This window comes from Cephus cinctus, unplaced genomic scaffold (assembly GCF_000341935.2).
Source record: "Cephus cinctus unplaced genomic scaffold, Ccin1 Ccin1_scaffold0020, whole genome shotgun sequence".
NCBI classification, from domain to species: domain Eukaryota; kingdom Metazoa; phylum Arthropoda; class Insecta; order Hymenoptera; family Cephidae; genus Cephus; species Cephus cinctus.
The window spans coordinates 89897-114162 of NW_014332768.1; the positions used below are offsets into that span (position 1 = coordinate 89897).

The 24266-nt window shown below is 35.3% G+C and overlaps 3 protein-coding genes across 9 annotated transcripts; 2 read left to right on the forward strand and 1 right to left on the reverse strand.

The window, feature by feature from the left end:
• The first annotated feature begins 336 nt into the window (after positions 1 to 336).
• Positions 337 to 10288, forward strand: LOC107265771 (tripeptidyl-peptidase 2). 5 transcript variants are annotated; one of them, XM_025083644.1, is made up of 20 exons: positions 337 to 452; positions 621 to 699; positions 1262 to 1390; positions 1654 to 1821; positions 2545 to 2705; positions 2790 to 2953; positions 3114 to 3446; positions 3544 to 3813; positions 3957 to 4268; positions 4344 to 4500; positions 4632 to 4819; positions 4902 to 5056; positions 5164 to 5381; positions 5510 to 5744; positions 5872 to 6122; positions 6240 to 6251; positions 7047 to 7273; positions 7463 to 7474; positions 8032 to 8486; positions 8598 to 10288. In XM_025083644.1, exons 1-20 carry the CDS (start codon positions 370 to 372, stop codon positions 8805 to 8807), a joined length of 3819 nt encoding a protein of 1272 aa, XP_024939412.1. In that variant the 5' UTR covers positions 337 to 369; the 3' UTR covers positions 8808 to 10288. The 5 variants fall into 5 exon arrangements, with proteins under 5 accessions (XP_024939412.1, XP_024939410.1, XP_015591042.1 ...); XM_025083642.1 differs by lacking the exon at positions 337 to 452 and having other exon boundaries at positions 495 to 699; XM_015735556.2 differs by lacking the exons at positions 337 to 452; positions 7463 to 7474 and having other exon boundaries at positions 496 to 699.
• Positions 10289 to 11901: 1613 nt separating this feature from the next.
• On the reverse strand, positions 11902 to 16113 carry LOC107265794 (E3 ubiquitin-protein ligase MSL2). 2 transcript variants are annotated; one of them, XM_015735619.2, is made up of 4 exons: positions 15028 to 16113; positions 14556 to 14725; positions 13855 to 14052; positions 11902 to 13733 (listed from the first exon to the last, which is right to left on the reverse strand). In XM_015735619.2, the coding sequence occupies exons 1-4, from the start codon at positions 15605 to 15607 to the stop codon at positions 13461 to 13463; spliced, it is 1221 nt and encodes a 406-aa protein (XP_015591105.1). In that variant the 5' UTR covers positions 15608 to 16113; the 3' UTR covers positions 11902 to 13460. The 2 variants fall into 2 exon arrangements, with proteins under 2 accessions (XP_015591105.1, XP_015591095.1); XM_015735609.2 differs by having other exon boundaries at positions 14484 to 14725.
• LOC107265785 (U2 snRNP-associated SURP motif-containing protein) lies at positions 15383 to 24202 on the forward strand. 2 transcript variants are annotated; one of them, XM_015735595.2, is made up of 20 exons: positions 15383 to 15505; positions 16626 to 16671; positions 16776 to 16892; positions 17045 to 17141; positions 17281 to 17595; positions 18094 to 18158; positions 18245 to 18410; positions 18528 to 18691; positions 19380 to 19439; positions 20405 to 20448; positions 20601 to 20705; positions 20789 to 21016; positions 21173 to 21415; positions 21514 to 21700; positions 21810 to 21996; positions 22090 to 22223; positions 22345 to 22433; positions 22557 to 22716; positions 22781 to 22947; positions 23034 to 23325. In XM_015735595.2, exons 2-20 carry the CDS (start codon positions 16648 to 16650, stop codon positions 23323 to 23325), a joined length of 2844 nt encoding a protein of 947 aa, XP_015591081.1. In that variant the 5' UTR covers positions 15383 to 15505; positions 16626 to 16647. The 2 variants fall into 2 exon arrangements, with proteins under 2 accessions (XP_015591081.1, XP_015591071.1); XM_015735585.2 differs by lacking the exon at positions 15383 to 15505 and adding an exon at positions 16254 to 16515 and having other exon boundaries at positions 23034 to 24202.
• Positions 24203 to 24266: the final 64 nt, after the last annotated feature.

Below are 24266 nucleotides of genomic sequence, written 5' to 3' on the forward strand. Positions count from 1 at the left end.
TTTTTATAATACCTTAAGGGGATTCCAGACCTGTTATTTATCATGCGAGTAAAGCGTAAAGGAAAATTGTAAAAAAACAGGATTTGTTAAACCAAAGAGTTAAAGATACAAAAATATGTAAGTATATATGATTAAATGATTATATTTTATATTTTGTTAAAGTTAAGTTATTGATATAGCTGTCGATAAGGTGGTTTTCTGTGTTTCAGATGGTACCGTTTGTGGCTTAACTATTTTTATGTAAATTAGGCGCATGCGTCCAACTAAGAGGCAATATGTGTATATATATATATATATATATATATATATATATATATATATTTCGAGTGCCTTTTTTCCCAGTCGTGGTGGCAGTGGCAGATTCGAAACATGGCGGACGTCATCGATTGCAATTTTCCTGTTTGGGGCCTTTTGCCAAAAAAAGAGACAGGTGTCACTCAGTTTATCACAAAATATCCAGAATATGATGGGATGATACAAAGGAAACATTTCGAGTGCCTTTTTTCCCAGTCGTGGTGGCAGTGGCAGATTCGAAACATGGCGGACGTCATCGATTGCAATTTTCCTGTTTGGGGCCTTTTGCCAAAAAAAGAGACAGGTGTCACTCAGTTTATCACAAAATATCCAGAATATGATGGCAGGAATGTGGTCATTGCAATATTTGACTCTGGTGTTGATCCTGGTGCTCCTGGTATGCAGGTAAGAAAAAATATTCCATCTCAGACACGCCTCGAGTATCCTTAAATATTTGTAAGATATTTAGTCTATTTCTTTGTTTAAAATGTTTCTTTATATTTTCTTTATGAAAATTGTTAGTAATATTTTAATATTTACTTTTTTATTGTATTTTATTATTTTATTGATCATTTTAAAATTGTTTTCATATATCTGCTCCTTTCATTCTCTGAGTTTACTGCTTTTCTATTTTCCAGAGCATTGATGACGCAATTTTCCGTTTTCTTATACGAAAATGCACTAGTCATCTTGAATATACAATTTCATATATGACTTATATTATCGTTCGTTTTTATTTCTTGTTGATCTGTATCACTTTCTTATATTAAAAACATGCTTCTGTCTGTTTCTTATTATGATTAGGAACTGCAAATATTTTTTTAATAACTGTAAGATCATAAGACACATGGATAGCTGCAACTTCATAATTGAAATTTAATTTACGTCATGAAAACAGATTATTTGTTTATTGTTATATATACAGGTCTTTTACAATTTCTAATGATTTGGACTTGGAAATTTTCAGATAACAACAGACGGCAAGCCAAAGGTTATTGAACGGTATGACTGCAGTGGTGCTGGTGATGTTGATGTCAGCAAGGTTGTTCAAGCTGAGAATGAAATCATTGTTGGTCTCACAGGGCGTAAATTAAAGGTAAACTTTATAGCCAATGAAACTGTTTTTTTGCTTAGTCATAAGTTTTATAATTATTATAAGTGTAAGAAATGATACTTTACTTTAATAAGAATACCTTTATTGGGATTGGAAGTACCAGTTATTTTGGATCATTGTAGTAGTAATGTGACTTAACTAAATAATTGTGTAAAATTTTAAAAAGAAGGCTAATTAAATTCATTACTTTTAATTTGGTTACTATGATTCTGGAATACAGGATGTTATAAATAGTCTTATTACAGATTCCTACCAGTTGGGTCAATCCTAGTGGGGATTACCACATTGGTGTTAAAAATGCCTTTACATTGTATCCTGGAAAGTTGCGGGAGAGAGTTGAAGCTGAGAGAAAGAAACGTTTCTGGGATGATGGACACAAAACTAATCTGGCTGAAGCTACCCGTCAATTACAGGTAACTACTCAAACATTTTCAAGTGTAACATCAAATGTAAAAGTGAGTTTAAAAAAAGTTAATATTGATTTTTTCCCTAAAAACTCCACTGTGACGGTTCTATTAATGAAATTAATTTAAATTGTAGTCACTCATGTGAATACATTGATATGTATATACGTATACCTGATTCATCGATTGTTCAAATGAAGTAGTCAGACATTTTGATGGCTCAGTTTAAAGATAGTATTCTTAAGCGTTCCTTAAACCATGCAATTGGATCAGGCCGAAGTTTCACAATGCTATCTATGCTGGGGTTCACACACCTTTAGCTATATTTGTTTTTGGCAGTTAATTAAAGGACGTGTGTCTATCAGTTGCATAACACATGCACTGGAATGAAAGGCGATTCTCTGCCTCATAGAGAAAGGTTTAAAAATAATCGCGACTTTCTTTCAATATTACCTTAAGGTATATAATGACATTCATGAAAAATTTCTTTTATTTTCTCAAAATAAACTTTTGGTATCATTCATGTATTGCATTTATGTAATCACAGTGATTCGCGATAAAAAGAAAACGTTGACAAAATATATCTGATTTATACGCGGTGTAAAAATTATCAGAGACTGTGATCGAAAATAATCTAAATATTTCCATATTATACAAATGTCAATGAGTATATTATATTTTAGTTTATCATTTTAAGTAGCACTACAATTTTCTCTTATAACTTTCCAACAGGAATTTGAAACAAAAATTCCACAGCCTTCTACTGCAGAAGAGAAATTGGATAAAGAGGAATTGGAAGCAAGAGTAGAAGTTTTGGCGAATGCAGAAAAAAAATATCAAGATGTAGGACCGACATATGACTGCGTCGTTTTTCACGATGGTGAAATATGGAGGTAACAGAGAAATAAAAATAAAAAAGATAAGAAGATTTTATATAAAAAATATATCTCATTATCAAATAACTGTTTTCCTAAAAGAGCTTGCATAGATACATCGGAGGAAGGTAATCTCGAATCTGGTGTTTTTCTTGGCGAATATTCCATAACCAGAGAATTCGCTTCTTTGACTCAGGATGATCAATTAAATATCACGATCAACGTTCACGATGATGGAAACACGTTAGAAATCGTCAGTATGTGCTGTAAGTGTCATTATTTTCTCCATTACTGTTCTCTAAAAATCCAACCGTGTCTAACATCTAATACCACATTATAACAGTAATTTATTATTCACATTATTCACACTAAATACCATCATTATAACAGTCAGGAGATAAAAAATATAATAACCTTCCATTACAGCAAGTCATGGAACACACGTAGCCTCTATAGCAGCAGCTTATTTCCCTGAAAATCCAGAATTAAATGGAGTGGCGCCCGGTGCTCAAATAATTTCTTTGACTGTCGGTGACGGTCGTATCGGTACAATGGAAACTGGTACTGCCCTTGTGAGAGCAATCATTCGGGTCATGCAACGGAAAGAGAAAATTCACGTGATCAATATGAGTTATGGAGAGCATGCTCATTGGTCAAACGCTGGTAGAATAGGAGACCTCATGAATGAGGTCATTGACAAGTATGGAGTGTGTTGGGTAGCATCAGCTGGTAATTTAGGACCAGCCTTGTGCACAATTGGTAAATAATTATTTCACAGAACTAACCATGCCAATTGTAGTAACCACAGTTCTGAATACTTGACGATTTACTGATAAACTATTAAAACTAAAATCAGGAACTCCACCGGATATTAGCTCAAGCAGTGTCATTGGAGTTGGTGCATACGTATCTCCGGATATGATGGTAGCTGAATATTCTCTCCGGGAAAAAATGCCAGGAATGCCATTCACCTGGTCATCGCGGGGACCTACGATCGATGGAGGATTTGGGATAACTGTTTGTGCACCTGGTGGAGCTATCACTAGCGTACCGAACTTTACGTTGAGAAAGTGTCAACTGATGAATGGAACCAGTATGGCCAGTCCTCATGTTACTGGAGCAGTAGGTGTGTAATAATTGTTTAATTAAGATACATAATTTTTTTTATCAAGTATACTCTTATCAATTCTATTATATATTTCTTATCTATATGATAACAGGTGTTGATTAGCACCAATACTCTCAACTAACGTTTTTATTGTCTTTCAGCTGTTCTCATATCAGGGCTCCTTGCAAAAGGAATTGCATATTCTCCGTACAGTATAAAGAGGGCGCTCGAGAACACTGCGCATTTTGTAGATGGCTTAGATCCTTTTGCACAAGGTGCTGGACTCCTGCACGTTGAACGAGCATTCGAGAATTTGATTACATTTGCAGGATCTCCGGAAAGAGACGTTAGATTCTCAATTAATTGTGGCCTCAATAATTCCAAGGGAATACATATTCGCAATGGCGTCATCGATCGGTCAAAGGATTATGCCATCACGGTAGAACCAGTTTTTCTTGATAGCGATAATACAGGTAATGCATAGACACTTTTTCTTTGTAAAAATTATAATTGATCAATCTATCATATAATTTTTTGTGTGTCTATAGATCCTTCGAGAAAGATTGATTTTAATCTAAGGCTGTCATTGGTCTGTGATCAGACCTGGGTACAATTTCCTACCCATTTGGACCTAATGCATATGCCACGAGCTTTTGCTGTTAGAATAGAAGCTGCTAATTTGCCAGAAGGTGTTCATACGACTTGGTAAGGAATTTATTAATTATTATTATTGTATAATACCATCCGTTTTAAACGTGAACGTTCCGTCATCGTGTTTTCCACGTCTATATATCTTTGTATCATTTAATACGTATGGTATTTATTGTTTGTTATAGCATCCGTGCCTATGACGTAACAAGTATTGAGAAAGGTCCTGTATTTCGAATTCCAATAACCGCAGTACAACCATCACTTGTGCCAAAGACTTCGGTACTCCCAGATTTATCGTTCTCGAACGTCCCTTTCAAACCAAATACTATTCAACGGCATTTTATACTCGTTCCCGATGACGCAACATGGGCTGGTAATTAAAATAAGAATTCTTAGAAATATCTAAATCAGAGCGTAGTTACTATACGGTATTATCGCATCCTAATTATTTTCAGTTTTAAGGATAAAAAGCACTGAAAAGGATAAGAACGGTAGATTTGTTATTCACACAATTCAACTGAAGCCTCGAATGGCTTGCAAAACGCTCGAAGTTAACAAAATGGTTAATGTAACGTCTCAGTCGGAGACTGTTCAAGGATTTGCCGTTCAGGTAATTAGTAAGACATTCATCAGTAGTAAAACACGACTCATCTAATTTTATAAAGTGAAAAATTCTGCGTGCTAGTTTAAAAAAGTCTCACTGTTGATATATTACAGGGTGGATTAATACTGGAGGTGGTGATTGCTAAGTATTGGGCCAATTTGGGTGATATGCTAATAGATTATTGTATAGAGTTTCATGGAATTCATTTAGTCAACGGAAATCTGACAATGCAATCCGGAGATGGTATAAATCGCCTTGAATTACGAAGTTCTCTTAGAAACGAAGAAGTCGTTCTGAATGTATCCTTAAAATCATCCGTTCAGGTTTTAAGGTAAGAAACGAGTATATAGTCAAAATATACATTTGATTATTACTTATTTCCGTTGGCGATGTTTCAATCTCTTTTTACTTGCTCGACGAGTTCATCATTGTAATGCAGAGACTCTTATTTTTCCGTAGACCAACAGATTCAAAAATTTCGCCCTTACGTGCTCGCGACGTTATCCCACCGGCTCGTCAGATTTATGAACTGCAATTGACCTACACATTCCACATAGCAAAGAGCACGGAAGTGACGCCTAATGCTGCTCTGCTTAGTGATTTGCTTTACGAAAGTGAATACGAGAGTCAAATGTGGATGATTTACGACTGTAACAAGCAGCTTGTTTATTGCGGGGATGCATATCCTTCTAAAGTAAGTTTTTTTTCGTCTCTAGGTTCGATATTATTTCGAATATTATAATTTATAAATTGCAATCATTATTCAGTATGAATGATTTATAAGCCTGTGTTGAATATTAAATTTTTTAATGATTTTTCAGTATACCGTTCCCAAGTTGGATAAGGGAGATTATACTTTGAAGATGCAGGTCCGACATGAGAAAAAGGATTTGCTCGAGAAGTTAACCGAGATGGCTTTACTTCTCAACCAAAAACTTAGCTCACCAATTACTTTGGAAGTTTATGCCAGTCAATCGCAAGCCCTTGTCGGTGGAAAGAAAATGGTTACTGCCTCAATGCCACCTGGCAGTGTCATTCCACTCTACATTACACCAATGTCCAACGAGAGCAAGTAAGTTATTTATTTAGATAACATAATTAAAATCGTTTTTATTTTATCGATTGATTAAGTCGGATGTAGTGTGTTGATATTGATATAATTATTTTCTTCTTTTATCTTGCGTGACAGTACCGAGAACAAGTGAGTCCATACTTATTCTTCGTTTATTTTCGCAGTAGTATTCTCGATATTCCTTTTGCTTTGAATTTTTTAAGTGAATATTCGATATTTCGAATAATTTTGTAAGGCTATTAATAGATAATAGAAAATACATTACAATATTAATACAAATTATGAGTTACATGGGGCTAGGATACTTAATCTGAATTTTTGGAAATATTAAAAAAAAGACATTTAAATAATTCCAGTAAACAAATAAAATAAATTACATAACGAATGTGGCTTCGGATTAGTGTCCAATTTGGACGGGTGCACTGATCAAATTTTGTATCAGAAAAATACTTGCTATCTTCTTTTTAGAAGGAAGTTTTTTTTTAAAAGAACATTAAAACGAAAAACAGAATGTGTGTCTTTTAATTGTCATTAATTTTTTTACGTGCGTTTTTTTATTAGATGCCAAAAAATGCTTTAGCTTTCATTACTATGCGTGCATTTTCGGTAGTGCAGTTTTGTTAAAAACCGTAAAATTGACAAATAACGCATGCTGGTTATCGGTAAAGTACCAGACTATCTCTACAGGGTGATTAAAATGCAAACATTGGATCTTGCCTAATTAAAATCGTTACTTAAACCTTGACAAACGCTAAGACTATTTTCTTCTGTTTTTAAAAGTAAGCTAATGTTTAAGAATCGGTATTTTAAAAAATTCATCCTGCATTGCTTTAGTAAGCAGATAACAGGCTTTATGATTTTGCCGTAACAAGACATTTTCAAGAATAATCATTTAATTAAAACTTTATTTATTTTGCTTCAAAGATTCTCAAAGGGCGCTACGCTGGGAACTTACCTGCAAGGGACAATAACGTTTAGTAAGGATGACATAGGAAAGAAAGTCGATTGTCGTCAATTCAAATATATTCTTTCGGAGGCAGCTAAAAAAAGTAACAATCAGTCAAGCAAGGCGGAGAAGGAAAAAATGACGAAATGGGATGAATACAATGAGGCTCTGAGAGACCTAAAATGCAGCTGGTTAGCTAAAATGGGTGAGTACTGATAAGTTGATATTTATTACTTGACGCTTTGCTAATTTTGCAAATAGACATTTCCAATATTTCTCAAATTTGTTATATGCATCCGAAGAAATATAACCTTTAAGAAATATTGGTTCTGGCTATGAAATTCTTATGCTTATATCAAATGAATTTTTTTGTTGGATTTGATCCGCTATATAGCTCCATCAAGAAGTAAGTTAATTTTCGCAATTATTTGTTGCTGTGAATATCAATGTTTTTATTGTATTCATGTAAACTTCTGTTTCGATGGCATTAGTTTGATTTAACAATATGTACCTTAACAACCAGCTGGTTAATCCCATTGATTAACTCTGTGCTTGCCATTCTGCAATATTATATGTTCGTTAGGCGTACTGGAGTTTACCCTGATTAATTTAATTATTTTTATTTGGTTAATCTGTTTATTATGAATTATAAAAGACAGTTTAAAACCATTCAATGATGTTTAATATATTTGTCAGTAGCCTGGAGTGTGCATTTGACGTGTGTCAATGTCAAATTTGCAGAATGAGTATTATACCCCAAAATTGATGAATATCCTTATGAGCCAGATTTTGAAGAATCTCTTCGATCATGAATATACCGAAATATCATTCATAGATCGAATAGCCATGTTTCTTTATAATAATTTTTAAAATGATATTTCCTAATTACAAAAAAGATTCATGATCATTTAAAATAGTAATCCAATAACTTTGAGCATTAATTCTGGACATTACAATGAATAGAACCGGGTGAGCACGCTTCCAAGTTGTACGAAGAACTGAAGACTGCGTATCCAGATCATTTGCCCTTGTACACTTCAATGCTGACATCTTTGGACTCGGCCGAAGCACGTCGCCATGTACCTCACGATGATTTCACCGAGACTGTCCTAGAGCAGTCGAAACAGATCACGATAGTGGCCGACATTGTAATTGCTGAAGTCGATCAAGAGAAACTACTGGCGTATTATGGCTTGAAAAACGATCAGCGTTCCGATGCGGCCAAAATAAAATCAACTATGGAAAAGCAGAAGAATGCTTTAATCGATGCCCTCGTGAAGAAAGGCTGCGCTTTGGCTAGACTATATCTTAGTGCACGTCAGAAGGGCGATGGCGATGGATCGAATCAGCATTTACTCGAAGGCGTCACTTCCGCCTGGAGAGACGTTCAGAAGTTTGTCGAAGTGACAGACAATAAGGTAAATTAATGATTTTTAACTGAGATACGATCATTTAAAAATATTTATTAGACATTTTATTGTTGGGTTCAATTGTACGTCGATGACTAAGAAATTATTTTATTTATTCAGGTAATTGTACTCTCGTTGTGGCATTCGTACATTAATGGACATCATGGACGTTACATGAAACTTCTGGCTCGTTATTACGAAGAGAAACCGCTGAAGGAGATCGACGAGAAGTGCATCGAAGTGGCAAGAACTTTGGGTTGGGATCATTTGGCACGTCACTTGAATAGGAGCTTACCGACGCGTTATCCGACCACTTATAAATTATTCTGATCGGTTTAAGAACGCCCAGAGTACGTGGTGATTTCTCCATCGAGGACATACTTGTATGCGCTTCGCGAATATTTCATTTCGGAAATGACCCTCTTTAACGATGATAGTAGGATTTATTATGACCGATTAAGAATTTCACGTGGCTTCCACTCTTGTTTAGTGAAGTCTATAGTGAAATCGAGTGACTCACTTTAATATATCATTTTTTTTTTTCTTACCACAAATGTCTATTGACAAGGCTTTTAGACTTTTACTTGAGCGCTCATTGAATGGATATATCTTTGTCTTCTCTTTGATGATCTTTTACTGTTTTCTTTCTTCGATTTTGTCCGTTGTGACTGTCATTACAAAATCAGCTAAGACAAGAGCGCTTGGTCATAAGTAATTTTAAATAAGATTTCTTTTTTTTTGGTTTGTCATCAATTGCATTGTTGTTATGTTAAAACGGTCTGCTATTTAACGATACATAAAATATTAGTCATCAGGAAAGTTTCATCCATTAGTCCCATTAAAGCAGAAAAGCTTTAAGACAAGTGTCTTCGTAGTTTGATCGAAGATAAATAATTTAGCCGAATTATAAAAAACGTGCTTGTATTAATCTTAACATTAACTCGTGGATTATCACGTGACAAGCATGCCCGGAAATTCTAATCATAGCAATAATTGTGTCTAGGTTTAACTGTATAACTTGGACTGAAAAACATGAGAAAGAAGCAATGAATTTTCATTGAAAAACAAAGACGCATGCGCAAACCGGAATAAGACGACAACTGTACTTCGTCACGTTAATAATTTTTTACGATACAATCTCAATTTTTCCCTATACAGTACATCAACTATATTCAATTGTAATTCCTCGTGGATATTTTGCAACGCGAATATTTGGATTTTCAAAAATAATCGTTTCAATTTCCAAATTCCGTACGACCAGATTAGAAAATTTATTGTTAGAGGTATCAAAGATTGGTTTTTTTGTTGTGTAACTCAGGAAACAAATAACGGTGTAATCTTTTTTTTAATTAAAAATCTCTTCTGAGGGAGATTTTGATTAGAACGCTTTCCGTCTTTCCAAGACGAAGCGTAGCGGAAGCAGTATTAATGCTGCTAAAAAATATGTATACATATGTTCGCTACGTCACTTCCTCCATATGTAAAGGGCGTCTGCGCATTATCAGATTTAAGGAAAAACTTGCACGAGCTATAGTAAAACTGAATAGATGCTTTTCAATAAGACTTTAGTCACACGTGAAACGCCCCATACGCAATACGTAATACTGACGATGTCTATCTTCATATATCGCGTTCGTATTAATTCCTAACGACTCGTCCAATTTAAACGATCGTACCTATATCACTGAACTGATCGAAATGAAACTTGACTCGAAGAAAATTGTACCATTTTTATTAAATGACTGATCGTTTAGGTGATAATAAAACTGCGAATGAAATTAATTTGAATATAACATTTTATTATTCTATGAGCTGCTGAGATCTTTTCATTCCACGTAACCTTATCGATGGGAATATGTTAATGTTTTTTCTTCCGTGAATACACGTCAAAAACGGAATTCCTCTTCTTGCGTATAGGAGTGATAACGTAACACATAATTTTTGACTTTCCAAATCAATCGAATATTAAGTATCTATCGAATTCAAATATATCAGACATGCGTGGTATGTAAAATAATTTTATTTCGTTATTTCTCTATATATATTACGACATTATGTAGAATGCGCTTAATTCTTAAAAGGTAAGTTACAAGTGCGACATAACGAATAACTGTATTTCTTTTTTTTTTTCTTTCTTTCTCGAAACAGTAGTGCCACGTTTTAAGCTTCCGACTCCAACGAGACATATTACTCAAATCAAGCCGATACTTTTTAGCGTTTCATTGAAACTACGTAACTGTTAAATAATTTATTTTCGTTTCCTCTGTTGGCCGTATTTAAAATAACGATCGGCATACATTTTACATAATATTTCTAATATGTCTCATCGATCATTCGGATAGAGCGTCTACTTGCTACTACCACAGATAGGCTTTATAAATTAATAATCCGCATGACGTGCATTACGCTGAAGAGATGTCACTTTTTTTTAGATAAATACAAAAACGAAATGGCTATATTCTCCTTCACACTTTATTGAATTCAAATGAGACTATGACGCGTTAGTGCGGCGTACAATCAAGAGTTAAAAAAAAATGTATTTCAAATTCCAAATTGAAGCAAGCATTGCAAAATTATAATTTATTTTGGAATTCTACCGTGTTAAAAAAAAAGTACGATCCTCGTAATTACGTTTTCATTCATTAAAGTTTGCCTGAGAATGTTGAATTTCAATAATTAATAATTTTCATAATCGCATACGCAATACATGGCAATAAACGTAACTATTCTTTACCGTTAGCTCGTCCGGTAATGAGGATGTGAAAACAAAAATACATTAACTTCGATACGTCCCACGCGAACTTCGTTCTTCTGTAATCCTAAAATTCGCTACACACCAATTGTTAGTAATTTTGTACTAGTGTTTGAGAGTGATTAATCATTATTTATTAACGTGCTTCATTCTCCAACCTCCCCGCCCTCATTAAATAAACGGAACACTACACTTCGCTCTCTTAACGTTACATGTACCTTTTCTTTCTGTATTTTCTTTTCCGTCGCAAAGAACAGTTTTTTTATTTACACTTTTCAAAATTCCGCCTCCCGCTCTCAAAGTCTCAACGAATGTGGTCTAGTCTAGAAATATATAATCTACAAGTCTTTGATATAAGGTAGTATTTTTTTTTTATACAATGATTATGAAGTATGCGCATAGTGCGCTATATTTACAAATATGATTTACCTAAACATTAGGTAGAGAATGGATTCGAATTTCTTATGAAATTACGTCGCACTCTATATAACCAATGTATATATACTACGCTTTATAATATATAAACGCGGAATAATCGGCAATAGCTGTGTGATCGAGAAGTGGCGTTTCATTGAGAAAACATTGATCTATAGATCGGTAGAGATTTATCTAAAAGCATTAGTGCTTTCGAAATGAACGCTACTTATTTTAAAACATAATATAATGCCACGTTTCAAATCGGATTCTCTTTGTTCATTTCGTGCAGATCGAAGATCCACGCGATTTTGACACGACACAAGGGCGTCTTATTATTGTAACATGAAGTATTTACAAGTTTACATTAATGTGATTTCTTTTTTTTTTTATCATAAAAAAATTGTACTTTCGAATGCATCAACTACCACAATGACAGATTACTTGTACGTGCATAACATTTATAAATTGGTATCGTACGAAATTCGTGAATTTATCCGAGAACACGCGTAACGTATTTCAATGATTAATTGTTGCTTTAGATTTTAAAACATGCATCTTCTCATGATACTATTGAATGATCAGTTTATATATTATGATTGAGTATCATCGATCGTCTTAGAATCCATTAATGGCTTTGTCATGAATATGAAAAACTTATAATTATTATAATTCATGATTCATACTGTTTGTTTACTTAGAATTTCTAGATGTGCGGAAAATATGACAAAGTTGACACGACCTTCCTTGTTAGAATTGTAATTTTTGGCAATCTTCTTAAAGATTGTTTGTAATTTTCAATACTGTATCTCGATGATTTTTAATGATGAAAGAAGAATGAAGAAAAATAATATATCGTACAGTTGAGAGTCTGGACAGAGAAAAAATGTATTAATCTAGACAAGTCAGTGTTTAGAAATATCAACTGTAAATACAGTTAACATAATCGTTCCCACTTTTGACTACATTTCTCAATATTTGCCTTTAATTTGCTTAGCTATTATATATTATCCTATTACGTTAAACTGATTCAATTCGCGTCTCGTTATGTTTGGCAGTATAGCACTATGGATTTCAATTTGCCTTGATTTACTTTGATTCATTCTATTTTTATTTTCCTATCTATGACCCTTGGGGCTGAATAGTTATTCCGACTACAGTTAAACTTTAAACCTTGGGAGACTCCGAAGGATAAAATTAATTTGTAATCAGACTAACCTGTCATTAAGCTTAAACACCAATAGGTAAATCGATGGTCCAAAACATGCCTTACATTCCCTGCAAATTGCTTATCGTCCCACTAACTAAGTCACCTTATCTCATTTACATTCTTAAGAATCACGTTACTTGAAATAAGTCTCTGTATATTTTCTAAAGATGACTGACAGATCATCAGTATATTCTCTCTTCACTACACTCTAGCCTTAAAATTCGACACTGGTTACTAACTTGTTCACAGACATCACTGATATTTAGCAAATTGTTTGTCATCTCTTTCTTTTACTACACTCCGTCATCAGATTACATTTATATTACTTGAATTCAGACCATCATTATGATCAAACACTATTATTTAATGTACTCCATCTTCATCTCTTCTTCATTTCTATTACTGTTTCTTACACTGGTCAATAAATGTTTAATATATCGGTATTATCTCTTATAACTTGGTTATTATACTATTTCCTCTTTAAAAAAAACACGTTTCACTTTATCACGTTTAACTGGTTGGATTTATATTGCGGTAAAAAAGATGAAGTTGTTATTGATGGGTCTGAATAAATGGGCGACGCCTTCTGGCGTCCTCAAATACGTCGTCACACGTCAATCTGAACGTCACTGTCCTCGGCTTCGCTCTCTGTGCTTACCATAGCATCTTCTCCAACGAGAAGTGCTGCGGGTAGGTTTTGGGGAACGTTGTCAATATCCAGCCTGGGTGTTGAATATACATTGAGAACTTGAATCGTCGTTGGCGACGTAGAAAGACACTGTTGGACCGAGGTCAGAGGATCTGAAGTTAACGAGTCGCAATCTAATGGCGTAGAGAGCTGTAATTGCAAGTTGTGCAATTCTGGTATGTGAGGTCGAATCTATAAAATATTCAAACAGAGACATTATAGTATAACTAATCAGTTATCTGGGCCCAATGTACGGTGTAATTGAAGAATCACTTAACAGGTTTGAATTGAGTATAAATAAATAAGTAAATACCTTCAATCCATCCGCTGTGTGGGGATTCCTACATCCTCTACATCGGCATTCAATACAAGGTTTACTTTCAACGTAGCAAGGACATCGTTGCCCGCAGCAAGTTAACTTTCCAGGTATTGCAGTTGCATTCCCACATCTGCATCCTTTTCTTTTACTCCTGGTGGAACTAGATCGGGGTTTCTTAAAGCTGCCCGAGGACTAGTAGATAGAGAAATGCAGTTTAGAATTCGTGTATTGATATGCATGCTCAAAGTGTAGAACTCAGCAATAATAAGCTAACACGAAAGTTTGAAGTAGTACAAAAATATTGAGATGTGTTTTACATTGATGAGTATGGTATTGACATTATTATTAACTTTTTGAAAAACTTTCGTGTTAATGATTGGTATGGGGCCGAAGAAGTTGCAAATGGTTAATTTGAATTTTTTTTGACTGGTTAGTGCAAACGATATGAACGGTGAATATTGTAAGTACATAGTTATTTGCTTCTGTAATTTTATACCTTATAAGTAATGGTTATTCAGACATTTCGTGCAACATTGTATACGATTCAATTCCAGTAGAAGTATTACTTGAAAGTTTCACTATCTTATAAGGCATAAGGCAAACTGTATATCGATTGAAATTACTTTGCTGCCCTTCGAAGACTTTTTCTGAGAGGGAGTCCCATATGTAAGGTGGGAAGGTGGAATGCATTTTACCCCTCCTACAGAGCTCTGTGATGTTCCATCTGCCTCTTGATGTGTCATCTCGGTATCCTCTGCTGTTGTGGCTGCAGCTTTGCGTTTTATAGTAATTTTATTACCAGAACCAGCATACATCACTGAGTATATAGAGGAGCCATTTGAAACTGTTCTGATTGCTGGAGACTCTGTGTAAGAAATTTAGTTTGATTATAAAATATTCATATGGATATTTTTATAGAATTATAAGAGACTAAAACACTTTCTGTAGGTTCATACTGTGTCACAGACAATAAATTCTTTAATGCTTTGTCTGTGATATCAATAAACAGATTGTAAGCACTCCAGCTGTTATTCACTAGATGCAACTAGTAATACTATTGAAATGAGCATTGCCAGATGGAAAATGAAAGTAGTTCCCGTTCAAGAAATAGATTAGAAGATACTAAATCTGTGTGAGTACAACAAAAAGCTATTTGGCAGAACCCACCAGGTACATTTTGTGGAGTAGGTTCGGTAGTCTGTACAGAATTGGCTTGGGTCTGCGTAGAGGTAGTACTTGTATAAACACAAGGTAAAATAGAATAAGCAGATTTGGAGAGACCAGCATTGCTCTTGAATTCATCCTTAAATCCAGCACCTTCCTGAACCAGTTCCATGAGACTGTTTGCTCCACTCGTGGATGTGCCATTGCTGGCAGAGTTGGATGCTACGGAGACGACCAGACTGCGATAGATGGCAGTACTTGTAAGATATTCGCAAAGCTTCTTATAACACTGAAGAAGTATTCGAAGTTGCACGTTCTCCACATATTTTTCATAATCTTTACACCATCCACAGGAAGGCTTGAGTTTCTTACGGCCACCACGACATCCTCGGCATACATGATGCTGGCAGTTTGTCTCGGTTGGTGTGTGAGGCTCAATTAATAAATTTGAACAGACGGTGCAACTCAAACTTTGCCTAAGGTAAGGAACTAGCCTGTATAAGTCCGTCCAGGAGTTGGGATCCTCGGCGTCGGCTTGCAGGACGAGACGACACGTCGACACGTAGAGGCTCGTCGCGTTCATTTTCGCGGAATTAATAATGCGCGGGTTTTCACGCCAGCACGCTTTTTCTCTTAGTTATGCCATGTAATTACGATAAACATTGCTCTGCGGCATAACCATCTTCCTGCGCAAACAAAACATGCGGCCATGTTTTGTGCTCGAGGATTGCGGTGAATTTGTGTTATTACCAATTTTTGAATGAAAAAATTCCCTAAAATGCGAATCTGTTTGCCCGATAGACGGTAACGCGAATAATATAGTACCGGAAAGATTGTACCCCATATTTTGTATTTTTTTTCTAGCACAAACAATTCTCCTATATGTTTATTTTCATATTGTCTGCATCAACCCTAATAATGCGAATTCACACAAGCATCTGCGACATTTCTTAAAGGCAAACGTGTCGGCACTTAAGGTCTGGTGATTTTTTCATTCAATCCATATCGAACATATTGTGTCATATTTCTCTGTTTCAAATGAATCTCCTTTAAATTGATAAATAAATGATTATAAACTTAGCAAAATATGTTAGATAGTCCATTATGTTGAGCAAAACGTGCAAAATTTGTGTTATTAAGAATTATAAGCGATATTTTTCCTTGGTTTAAAAATATTATGTTGGCAATGTGATTATCCGCGCGTTATTTCAATATCTAAAATGTCCCTAGTATATCGCATCTCCCGAGTCTCATTAAATTCCGGTTGATTGCGGTACAATGGGCGTTTGATCGCGTAAATGTCTAATCTTTGTGGAGCTTTTTATTCTATAAATGAATATTGTTGAAGAACTCAAGTTACTGAAGGTTTCCATAATTTTCGTGAATATTTTTAAAGCATGATATCAATCTACGGTCTCCCATCAACGTCGCGTTTCTGTTGCGATTCATTAAGTGATATTTAAGGGAGCAGATTCAGTGCACTTTTTGACGGTACAATTCATTTTTTTTTAAATATTAAACCAATTTGTTAGATGAGAGAAACTTTTTATTTCTTCCCCATGAGTTTCATCAAATTTATTACTTCAACTTTAATATTTTAGGTTAGGTTTTATAATCGCAGAAATGGCGGATAAGGCCATTATGAAGGTACAGTACTATGTTGCTCATACCTTTTAAGAATGATAAAATATTATGTTGTTGTAAATACTGTTAGCAAATTAGGAAAATTGAACGGTTTGATTGGTATTTAGCAAATTGCTGAGCAAAAGCTGAAGGCATTTTCCATTGGTACAATGGGAAAGAGACCTTTGAGTAAGAAGGAACTTGAGGAACAACGAAAGAAAGAACAGGAACAAGCTGCTGCTCAGGTGAATAGTTTTAGGATTTGTTATTTTAACGAATCACCTAACAGTATTCTAATAAATTAATAGTTATGAGTCAATTTTACAGTTATAATTGACTGATATATTTTTATTCATAGAGATATTTCAAGTCTATATTTTGTCTTTTTCATCTGCAGGCCTTTGAAGAGTTTGTTGCTACATTTCAAGAAACACCGAACAAAACAACAAGCAAAGTCTGGGTCAAAGCAGGAACATATGATGCAGGCAAAAGACGTAAGAAAACTTATCAAGTTTTTATATATTTTAATGACATTTTGATTTCTACTGTTTTGCTAAATTCAAAAAGACTGATATCTTTCCAAGAACATTATATTTTGTCTCATTGTAAAACCAATATTTTTGTAATTTGTAGAGGAGGATACAAGAGAAAAGGGGAAGCTTTACAAGCCTCAGTCCAAAATTTCTGAGCTTGTGGATAGTCGATCGTCTGCTGAGCAAGCTCAGGAATATGCAAGGCTTCTTGGTTCAAACGAGCGGAAGCTTGATCGACTGGGAAAGAAAAAGAAGGAAGGTGAAAAGAAGAAGAGCAATCTGGAACTCTTCAAAGAAGAATTGAAGATGATTCAAGAAGAGCGGGAAGAAAGGCACAAATACAAAGGGGTTGTTAAAACTGTCATTTCAACACAGTCCGAAGATCCTATGATGGCTGCTCTGAAATGTGTTGAAGGTAAATACATCAGGTTCTCTTATTATATGTAACTTACTCGTGAATTGGTTCTATTCCAACTAAAAGAAAGTCGCTTGTGCAACAAAAAGTTTAAAACAGTGCGAGTAGAAGTTATGAATTATTATCAATAATACTTTAAGCAATGGGCAGCAGTACTTTGTTCATAGTCAAAATAAGTTAGAGCCCCATAGTCTAATAGCAATTTCGATAGGTGGTTTATCTTCTTATCCGGACCCGCGAAAGGCTAACCTGCGTAATTTCATCGACGATCCCCACCTCCTATCTCTGATCTATGAGGGTAATATCCCAGTCCCTACATTTACATATTTATACACAATGCATAAGGAGTCCATAAATTTCCATGTTAGACAACAACAGAAATGTTGCTTGAATTACATGTTAAAATTACTTTTGAAAAAATATCAGAATTCACGTTCTTGGTTTGTATCTGTACCTTAACAATTTTCGACCAAATCATAATATTTCCAATATTTATAGATGGGTCCTTTGACAATGGTGACCCTAATACCACAAATTTATACCTGGGAAATTTGAATCCAAAGGTATGTGTCTTTTTTAACCTGTTATCAAAATCGTGGCTTCTAAATGTATTGTTGAACATAATTTTAAATATTGAAAAACTTAACAGATAACAGAACAACAATTGATGGAAATATTTGGCAAATTCGGACCATTGGCGAGTATAAAAATTATGTGGCCCCGTAGCGACGAAGAAAAAGCTAGACAAAGGAATTGTGGTTTTGTGGCATTCATGAGTCGGAAAGATGGTGAAAGGGCTTTGAAGAACCTTAACGGTGAGTGAACTTTATGTATTCATTACCTAAACTGTACATCCCACTTTATTTACCGTGAATATCCTTTCAAAAATGTGAACAAAAGTAATTGTATGACTAATAAATTCGTTTAATCAGGTCGCGACATAATGCAGTACGAAATGAAACTCGGTTGGGGAAAGAGCGTGCCAATACCGCCATATCCAATTTACATTCCGCCGGCTCTGATGGAAATCACGCAGCCACCACCTCCTTCAGGTCTTCCATTTAATGCCCAGCCGCATCGCCGCGACAGACACAAGGTACACCTAATCAAAGCCAAAGGAGCACGTATAATAAAGCGCTCAATTACAGTTCTAATTGAATTCGTTTTATTACAACTGACACTTACGATAACATCCCTTGACGTAACTAACTTATTCGCGATTTTTTTATCGCAATGGTCATTTTTTAAATGACTTAGACAACCGGTTGTCCTCCTTAGACTGTCATTATATAAAGTCATCGATGTGGGACTGATACTTGTATTCAAATCCTCATCGGAGCTTCTGGGATGACTGGTTGATTGATTTATCAGGTCAAGTGAGATTTGGGGTTTTTGTATTAATTTAAAATACTTTAGATGATTAGTAATTTTATGTGATTATATCTATTAAAAGATTATTTTTTTTATTTATCCTTGATCTTCAGTTTTTAAAAGTTCTTCTTGTAAATAATGTATTTATTATTCCATCGCTGAATTAGCTCATGTAAATGTAGATCTAGTCTAGAAAATGAGATTTCCAAAAGCTTACAAAAACCCCAATACTCAATTTTTGTGCTCAAGTATGTGTACCGGTGATTTTATTAAGTATGACCAAAATATGGTTAACTTGTTCGCGAAGGATTGTACTTTTAAACTGTTTCTTATGCTGAATAATGATTTTCATGAACATTCCATCGGAATCACCACCGGAACCGTGTAACCATGTTTTTGAAACATAATCTCAGATACCACGTATCCGCAACCTCCAGAGCGCGGACCCCCAGGAGAAGGAAAACTTTGAAAAGGTAAAGCCATTCTCTTCTGTTAGAACGTACTCAGAGCATTTTTCTCAAATATTTCTACCGATCGCCAATCAATTCAGTACTGTGATTCCTCCCTTATTATTTCTCACCCCCTCATTTGTGTTTGAACATTTATTTTCTTTTAGTCCTGAATACACTTCTGTCCATGTTGATGATTATTATTTTGATATTGTGAATCGTTTTCGGTAAACTCATTAACTGGGGATAAATATGAATATTTTTCGAATTCTTTCATTCCAATAAATTCAAGTCTGTGCAAGTAAAATGTTAGTACAGAAACTTTGGTTTAGCTCGATTGTCAGTATCGCTATAACGCTTGGATAAATGTTTAAGAAATATATCAGAGAAAGGTTTTATCCAGTTTAAAATCATTGGAGGGAGCAAAGGGTGCAAGAAACTGATTTTTACTATGAAACATCAAGTTACCAAAGACCGAGCAAATCCAACGTTCCTTCCAAAAGAATTTTTAAATAAAAAAAAAAGAAAGACAAAAGTTGCACCGCAAGACCCTGACTTGATAAAAACAGTGTTTACTCCATAAACAATGGGTAAGTTCTGGGTAACATCCTCAAGTGACACACTGTATTTATTGAGTGAAATTGAAAGAAAAAAAAAAATCAAAAAGGGACAAATTAACGGTAACGAAAAAGAAAGACACGCAAAATGACTTTTCTCTACTATCGTGATAACGTGAATAACAAATCCTAATGAAATGAAAGGAAATGAATGAATGAATGAAAAAAAAATGACTCCCCACAAAAGCGTTAAATAAATGGCAGCATCTAATCCACCTTTACAAATTGTGTTGTGTTCGCTCATCGGCGTCCGTACTCTCTGTGTCACCCGGGGCGCAAATATTGGCATTGGTCTCCGGCTCAAAACACCTGACTGTCAACTATCTCTGTTGCACTGTAATCAACTGTGATCGCTCCGTGGCATCTTCACAGATTTTGCAGAATGCCGTTGTCAAAGTGGTTATTCCGACGGAAAGGTATTTAGTCTTAGTACGATTAGCCCGACTTTGTCTGTAAGTATGTGGTCGCGGTCTTACGACACTGTCGTCAGGAGCGTAATTCGAGTTTTTAGCGCACATCCCAATCCCCGGATGCTCGGGCAGTCCTTAATCCGTCTTGTGCGTTATAGGAACTTAGTCATGTTGATACATAGAATGGTGGAATTCGTCATTCGCGAAGGCCCAATGTTCGAGGCGATGATCATGAACCGCGAGCTTAACAATCCCATGTTTAGGTAAGAATTTTGGATTCTTTTTTCTTAACCTTATTTACGTTTGGGCTTCATGCGCTGATTTAATATCTTGTCCTCCGTTTTAGATTCTTGTTTGAGAACTACTCGCCTGCCCACACTTACTACCGATGGAAATTGTATTCGATTCTGCAAGGGGATGGCCAGAAAGAATGGCGAATCGAGGATTTCAGGATGTTTAAGGGTGGAAGTGTTTGGAGGCCTCCGCCTATTAATCCGTGGACGCAGGGGATGCCTGATGAATTAATAGAATTGGAGGAACGACAGGAGCCTAGGAGGGGTAGCTTATCAAACAGGTAATTCATACTGAGTGGATATTTGTTTTTTTCAATTAATTCTAAACCAGTATCGATGCATCACTTGTGGAAAGAGAAATTTATGAACGTCCGGTTTGTTTATTGCATTTACGAGATTACATGCCTTGTTATTCATGACTATCTTTTAAATTATAGTCAAAGAGATCGTCTGGAAGATCTCTTAAGAAATATTTCTCCGGAACGGATAAAAGTTGCCGAAACGATGGTCTTTTGCATCGAACACGCGGAGGCAGCCGAAGAAATTTGCGATTGTATTTCAGAGTCCCTTGGCATTTTGCAAACTCCGGCCAACAAGAAAATTGCTCGGCTCTACCTGATATCCGATATTTTGCACAATTGTGGAGTCAAGGTGACCAATGCGACCATCTACCGGAAAGCGTATGTGAATTATTGTTAAACCGTTGAATAATTGCAGCCATGCAGATGGACAATAATTTTATGATATTTTATTATTTCTTTAAACACTTTTAAATCAGATTTGAGACCAGGTTACTTGATATATTCAATGAAGTCCATCAAGCTTATAAGCAATTTGACAGCAGACTTAAAGCTGAGGGCTTTAAGGTTCGTGTGATGAGGATGTTTCGAGCTTGGGAGGACTGGGCTGTTTATCCTAGAGAGTTTCTCGTTAAGCTACAGAATGCATTCCTGGGCCTTGTTATGGTATATTTAATTATGGTTTACCATACACTTTTTAAACCTGAGTGAGAAGAATATCTTCTGCTTTGTAATATTGGTAGACGATGCATATGAGAATCATTGATAATTTCAGATGGATGAACCAGAGCCGGAGAATGATGAAGATATAGATGGAGCACCCTTGTCCGATGTGGATGGTGATGCTGGTGAAGATTTAGATGGAGTTCCATTGGATGGAGCAGCTCTTCTCAAAGGAGCTATGAAGCATGGTTTAACTCCGCAGCTGACAACTAATTATGATGATATCGATGGAGTGCCAAGTAAGGTCAACAATTGTTAGACCGATTAGAATTCGATTAAGTATTTTAACTTTCTTTGGAATTTTATTAATTCATCATTTTTTCATATATTAGTGGATGAAGATATCGATGGGATACCTATGGATGACGATGATAACATGGGTACGCTCAATAAGGAGGATGACAAGAAGCCATCGATGCCTGCAGGTTTTGTACCTTCAAGATGGGAAACTGTTGATCCTGATCAGGTTAGATACTTAAAAAAACTTTTCTCTTTAAATATATAACTTAGTCTTTCAAAAATAATTGTGTAGTCCTATCTTGGACGTTGGATCAATGTTAATTTATATTTATCAATTTATTATAAAGGTTGAGGCCCAGGCAATGACTACTAGCAAGTGGGAAGAATTGGGTCAAAATGATGACTCCAATTCACAGGATGCCAGTATGGATTCCAGGTACATATAACAATTTATTTAATATGGTCCAATTGCGAGATTAAATTTCTGGAATGACTTTTTTAAAAGCTTTTCTTTTGTGTAACTTAGGGATACATAAAGTAAATTTATGTTCTGTTTTAGTGGTCGCGATTACAATGAGGAGAGACGTAACAGGCTACGTGAAATCGAAGTGAAGACAATGCAATATCAAGATGAACTAGAGAGTGGTCGAAGGACTCTAAAATCTGGAATGACAATTCAAGGTCAAGTTGAGCATTATCGAAAAAAGCTTATCAGAAAGGTAAGTGAGAAAACAAAGCTCAAAGTAATACAGAAACTAATCTAAGGACAATTTTCACACACAGTACGCCCTGCAATCAGAAAGGGATTTAAAAGATCTGAAGAACGATGATCGTGACGATGATCGAAGAAGAGAGAAGAAGCACAGCACAACACCGGAATCACCAGGACATCACAGAGATCGGAGGCGAAACTCACCAAGCCCGCCATCGAAGAGTAGCAGTAGATACAGGTAAATTAAAATTAGCATTACATTAACAATATATTTCTTGATCACTTGATAACAATCACTGTACGGTTTTATATATTTCGTCGTAGATCTCGAAGTAGGTCACCGCGTAGCAAGCGTCCTCGATCACGTTCGCCGTACAAGAAACGTGCACCAGTAACTCCATCGCCGCCACGCATCCGACGAACACCATCGCCACAATTTTCATCGTCAAGAATGAATCGGCGATCACCCGTTAGTGAACGAGGTGATAGGAAACGACGTGCAAGATCCCCATCGCTATCACCACCACCTCCTCCTAGAACCTCGACTTCTAAGCACAGAGCGAATAGTCCTCCTTCGCCATCTCCCAGGAAGCACAGGCACAAGCACAAATACTGATTAGTTATTGAATCCTTCTGTCCTTTTGCAAGTTTCTGCGAGTTTCTAAAACGAGATCACCTAACTTAAATATTGACTACGCTCGGGAAGTTTCCAATCGATCATATTTACATGAGACTATTGAACTCGCTGAATAATATTTTTTTTTTTTTAATTCGAATATGACAATTTGCGAAACTGATAGATACTTGCACATATTTTTTTCTGAGTGCAGTTCAATTCATGAGACAGTTTTGAATACTTTTAAGTATCCATTTTGGTCCATTTGATGCACGAAATTATAGAGATACTGCTGGGGCGAGATTCCGATCTTTCGTTTGGAATTAACGTAAAGTTATTACATCCTTTGCTCATATCCATTCATTTTTCACGCGGAAGTATCATGTTTGAAAATGGCTGAAACGTTTGGAAATATTAAGAAATTAGATGGACTTGTATAATTGTGATTTAGAAAAGAACTTTGAGTCTTTTTCACAATTTTGTTTTGATAGAAGACAAGCCAATACTCTGTGTTTTATAAAATTAATCTACATCGATATGTGCAGTATTTACGAAAATAGTTGAACGTTTATCATATTAGTTTTTTAAATTAGCTGAAAGAATGGATATTCTGTCTTTTTCTAGCAAGTCGTAAATCCATTAAGAGAATCCTTTGCCTGATTTTTCCAAAATTATTATTGTACATAGATTGGAGTTTATCGGCAAAGGATTTTAATTCTAATCTATTGTTTTTTTTTTTCCAATCATGACGCGAGCTCGATATTTAGGGAGTGTTTCCAAATGAAACGGTCCGCATTTTGTGTTCACGCGTATCAAAAGTCATGTAAACTGGATCGTTGTAAAAATATGATGGAAATAAATTAAAATCTAGAAATTCTATGACTTATTTTAGGTCTTACAAGTAGTACCCCTTCGTCTTTCGATCTTTTACTTTTAATAGT

Excerpts from the sequence above, each read along its gene's own strand:
- LOC107265771 (XM_025083644.1), top strand. The coding sequence starts at position 370 with ATGGCGGACGTCATCGATTGCAATTTTCCTGTTTGGGGCCTTTTGCCA. Across the intron at positions 700-1,261 it reads CTGGTGCTCCTGGTATGCAG|ATAACAACAGACGGCAAGCC; the intron begins GTAAGAAAAAAT and ends GGAAATTTTCAG. Across the intron at positions 8,487-8,597 it reads TCGAAGTGACAGACAATAAG|GTAATTGTACTCTCGTTGTG; the intron begins GTAAATTAATGA and ends TTATTTATTCAG.
- LOC107265794 (XM_015735609.2), bottom strand. The coding sequence starts at position 15,607 with ATGAACGCGACGAGCCTCTACGTGTCGACGTGTCGTCTCGTCCTGCAA. Across the intron at positions 14,726-15,027 it reads TACTCCACAAAATGTACCTG|AGTCTCCAGCAATCAGAACA; the intron begins GTGGGTTCTGCC and ends TTTCTTACACAG. Across the intron at positions 13,734-13,854 it reads ACACAGCGGATGGATTGAAG|ATTCGACCTCACATACCAGA; the intron begins GTATTTACTTAT and ends AATATTTTATAG.
- LOC107265785 (XM_015735595.2), top strand. The coding sequence starts at position 16,648 with ATGGCGGATAAGGCCATTATGAAG. Across the intron at positions 21,017-21,172 it reads AGGGGTAGCTTATCAAACAG|TCAAAGAGATCGTCTGGAAG; the intron begins GTAATTCATACT and ends TTTAAATTATAG. Across the intron at positions 22,717-22,780 it reads GAAAAAAGCTTATCAGAAAG|TACGCCCTGCAATCAGAAAG; the intron begins GTAAGTGAGAAA and ends TTTCACACACAG.